This window comes from Montipora capricornis, chromosome 1 (assembly GCF_036669925.1).
Source record: "Montipora capricornis isolate CH-2021 chromosome 1, ASM3666992v2, whole genome shotgun sequence".
Classification (NCBI taxonomy): Eukaryota; Metazoa; Cnidaria; class Anthozoa; order Scleractinia; family Acroporidae; genus Montipora; species Montipora capricornis.
This window is the reverse complement of record NC_090883.1, coordinates 44,002,964-44,007,336: the sequence shown is the minus strand read 5'-3', so window position 1 is coordinate 44,007,336 and position 4,373 is coordinate 44,002,964. Positions and strand designations below refer to the sequence as shown.

Genomic DNA, 4,373 nt, shown 5'->3' with positions numbered 1-4,373 from the left:
CCTGGGCCCTAGACACATTGAACAGCGGGGGCAGCTCAGTGTAGTGTCAACCGTGATTTTGTACCAGTCATCAATTCTTGGGGCAGGAAGGGAAAATTATCTTTTTATTTTTTTTCAAGGAATGGTATTGGAGAGTCTGTATACAGACCGGTAAGCATTAGCGGGATACAAAAACTCCGACAATATTGACTTGATCATTTGCATTTTTCGTTACAAGAAAATACTTTAACTATAACTGCGTCTGTGCAAGTTGCGACCTGTCTGCTTGTGTCTGATGTTCCCCTTACGCAAAAAAGACATTGAATGACAGCAGAAACCCATAAGGGTTGAAACGTGTAACGGCCCCTTGTGTGCTGGGAAACAAGCTTCTGAATATTCAATTTGCTAAGTACCATATTTGGAAAAACAAGAGCGAGGGGTTTCCAAATCTGGTACTTAGCACTGAAACATTCAACCAATCAGTTCGCACTGAATATTCGGAAGCTGTGAACGCGCGTTACACGTTTCAACCCTTATGGGTTTCTGATGACAGCAAATGAGGAAATACTGAACACAACTTCAATTAATGTTATGTTTCATTCACTTTTATTTGATGATATGTGCTTACTTTGTGAGGTCTGAAGTGTTCAGAATCAACTCAGATCAACTTTTATTCCGAGTAAAATTCGGCTGGAATCTGTGAGTTGATGACATCAGCTGGTTTAATTAACTAACTGAACTTCAAATGTACTCTGCATGCACTGAACTATTGTCATCAATTAATCAGAGGAATTGGACTTTTTAGCTGGGATAAAACCGATGGTGTTATACAATTCCTTGTCATCCATGCCAGAACAAACTTCTTTGGCGTCTTTTTTGGCAGGTTTTTCCCCGACTGAAACGGAAAATTTTCGATCATCAATATTTACATTATTACAAAGAATTCCTCTGTTTTTCAGAATTTCTTTGTCAATGCTATGCCACAGTGCTTCTTGAAGCGCTATCCACGAAGATCCGGTTTGCATGCGTAGGCCGGAAACCTCAACAGACCTTCAGTGAGTATTTGCTTGAATCAAGCTTGAAAATTTCCTTTTACCACTGTAGATAACCAAAAACGTTTTTTTTTTCATATTAAATTTGCACATAATCGTACTAATACACTCATTCTCTGCAAATCTCCGGAATATCGCCAATGCATAATCTGCACTGGGAAAACAAAACACTCGGTTTGACTAAACGTTTTCCGCTGTTTTGGTGCTCGCTTTAAGTTTCCCGGTAAAAAGAAAATTATACTCTCCCTAAGGAGTGGAGATGATTCAGTCACGGTACGGGAGTCCAAACCAAGAACAAAACTGATCCGGGTTTAAAATGTTACTAATCAGGGCGATTTTATTGATGCTGCGAACTGAGAGATTTCTGAACTCAGGAAATACTTACAAGAATACATGCCAATTTGCAAGAAAACCCCTTCCTTGATGAACTTGAAGCAGGCATATTTTTTCAATGCGTAGAAGGCCCTGCAAATGGTAGACAAAAAAACATGCCACTATTCAGCAAACAATCATCATTTTTTACAAATGAACAAGAATCTCAACTCAGTGGTAGGAGGAAACCAGTGGTTATGCAAGTATTTGAGGTGGGAGCCAAAACGCGGGGCCGGGGCCGGGGCCGGGGCCGAAGCCTGGATCGGTGTCCTGGTATTTTTTTTCCCCAATTTTTTTTGTTTCAGTTTTTGTCGTTATTCGCCTTTACTGTTACTCTCGAGTTCATTAACTTATTGTGGAAATTAGTAAAAAAAATCAAGGAACCTGAGGAAGCTATGAAAGCTCTTAAGGGACATCTCTGACTTTGTCTTTGCGAAAACCGGAGTTTGTTTTTTTATTTTTGCGAAATGAAGAGAATTTCGGCAATTGCTGAAATTGGAGTTTACACCAACTGCCAAGACTCGCTGAGCTCCACATTTTAAAATCGCATTGTACTGTTTACTTCGTAAAAAAAATATATTTCCACGATGGTCGTCACGCAGTCACGCAAGTTCTCATTTGCTTGTTTGTAATAGTGCACTGTAAGTGCACTACACACTATGTCACCGTGTTGTATGAGTGTAAAGCCGCGGCTACACGAGCGATTGCTAGCGCTGGTGATGCGATTTTTTTCAAACTTTGTCGCGTCGCCAGCGCGAGATGAAAATCGCACGTGTAGCCACCCTTGAACTGGCGACGCGACAGATGCAAAATCGCAAGAAAAAAGTCGCCAGAGTTGAAACTTTCGCGACAAAATCGCAGAGATAGTTGCCCGTGTAGCCACCCTGCAACTTTTGTCCGAGCTTGCGACGCGACTAGAGTATTTAGCTAATGAAATTAAAGTAGGAATGTCTATTTATAGTGCCCAGGTCTCTTGAAGTGTGTGATTCACGCGGCCTTCAATTTGTCGCCAAAATTTGTCACAAGTGTAGCCACACACTGGCGCGCAGGCGACGCGACAAAATGTGAAAAAAATCGCATCACCTGCGCGAGACAAAAATCGCTCGTGTAGCCGCGGCTTAAGAGTGTAAGTCCGTTGTGACAATAGGCCCGCAGCGAGTGCATAACTCACGAATTTAAACAGGCCTCTTGTATTGGAAGCTTGCTTGAGTTTCAACAAAATGAGCCCCAAAATCGGCAAGAATTTGTGACGCTGATGAATAATAAAGCAGCTGCTATTTCCAAAACCATGGAATTACCTGGTGATAAATAACCTCGTCTAGGAGAATAAATTTTTGACTTAGCAGAAACTATTCAGACGTCAAGGGATCGAATCCAATTTTACGATAAAAAACACAACAACAGAGAGAACAATTCTTTTACGTCACGTCCAATCGTGGAACTGTATTGCGGAGAAGATTTTTACGAACTCAACGTTTAAATGTGGTTTTAACACGTGGAGTTAAGCGAGTCTTCAGTGTGTCTAGGAGCTAGCGTATATTCCCCACAAAAACTCCAATTTCAGTTGGAAATTCTCTTCATTTCGAAAAACAAACATGTCCCTTTCGTAGCTTCCGTATGTTCCCTAATTTTTTCACTTATTTCCACCATAAATGAAGGAAAGATGCAGAACATTTGGCAGTACAGGAGAGTAACGACAAAAATTGAAACAAAATTTGGAAAAAAATAATTACACCCCGACCCCGGCCCCGCGTTTTGGCTACTACCAGGAGGATTGGTTTGAGCCCATCGCAATCGAAACACCAACACCTTTGTGCTTCTCCGCCAGCTTGCCTTTTACGCCAGCTTTTCAGTTGCGTTATTCAGTTCTCATGGGTTAATACAGAGATTTAGCATCAAATTTACATAAAACGGCGCGCAAACGCCAGGCTTAATTGCTTAATTTTAAAACTCCCCTTTAATTCAGGCTTACCTTTGAAACGCCTAAGATAAAAATCCATATAAAAATGAGTACTACATAGAATACCGTGACGGAAATAAAAGGAAATTCCCTAGGGATGCAACATTTACGACCTCGATAATTCCTGATTTAAGATACAGATACAGCTAGGCAAAAAATTCCCGACATTTTCTTTAGGTTCCCATAGATCAACTCTGTGTCGTGTCGTCGAAGCGAGCAAGCGTTTTCAATTGTCCACGCTAAAACGCTCGAAAACGCTTAATTATTGGCATGCTGTGACGTAGGTTGAAGAATATGTGTGTGCTGGAAAGAGATACGGCTGCGACATTTTCGGCATTTCCCGCCAGAGCGAGTTTGAAGACTGCAATCAACTTCGCTTTGGCTCATTTGTTTTGTTCTGAAAATATTCTCGACGTTCGATATGGTCCCTAAACGATATGGAAAGCTGAAGTTTCGAGCGTTAGCCCTTCGTCAGAGCGAAAGGGCTAACACTCGAAACGTTGGTAATTCGACCTTTATCAACACGTTTGATAAAACCAAATTTTCCTGTTTCACTCTCCCACCGCAGTTTCTTTAGAAACTATAAATTTGTACAATAATAATAAAGTATTCTCGTTTGTCGCACGATGTGGTCACAAGTGACCACATCGTGAGACAAACGAGACTACTTTATTATTGTTATACTTCACCACGGTGAATAACAGCAACCTTTTTTTATAAATTTGTAAGTTGTAAGTACGCCAATGAAGTTTGTTACGTAATGCAAGTAACCCAAGTCCTGTTGAAAAAAGAAACAAAACGAGTTGAATTCTTATTATTTTTTCGCGATCTCTTTTTTAGAATACCAACCTTATGTCCGACCACTTTTTGATTTCTTTCGATACTTTATTTTCGGCCAGGAAGTATCCATCGTTGCTTTGTGACACACAGTCAAATGTCGCTTGTGAGGTCTTCATACTTTCACTTGAGAACGGTTCTTCGACATTCCCACTTGAAGAGGATTCTCCATC

At 40.8% G+C, this 4,373-nt stretch overlaps 1 protein-coding gene across 2 annotated transcripts in view; it reads right to left on the bottom strand.

Moving 5' to 3' along the window:
* Nucleotides 1-562: 562 nt before the first annotated feature.
* LOC138053592 (uncharacterized) overlaps nucleotides 563-4,373 on the bottom strand; it is a 17,684-nt gene continuing 13,873 nt past the window's right edge. For both annotated transcript variants that reach the window (XM_068900205.1, XM_068900209.1), the window contains 3 exons: nucleotides 4,213-4,373; nucleotides 1,417-1,496; nucleotides 563-874 (listed from right to left, as the gene is read on the bottom strand). The exon at nucleotides 4,213-4,373 is cut by the window's right edge and continues 161 nt beyond it. In XM_068900205.1, coding sequence (XP_068756306.1) covers nucleotides 759-874; nucleotides 1,417-1,496; nucleotides 4,213-4,373 — 357 coding nt within the window. In that variant the 3' untranslated portion in view covers nucleotides 563-758. The remainder of the gene's footprint in view (nucleotides 875-1,416; nucleotides 1,497-4,212) is intronic.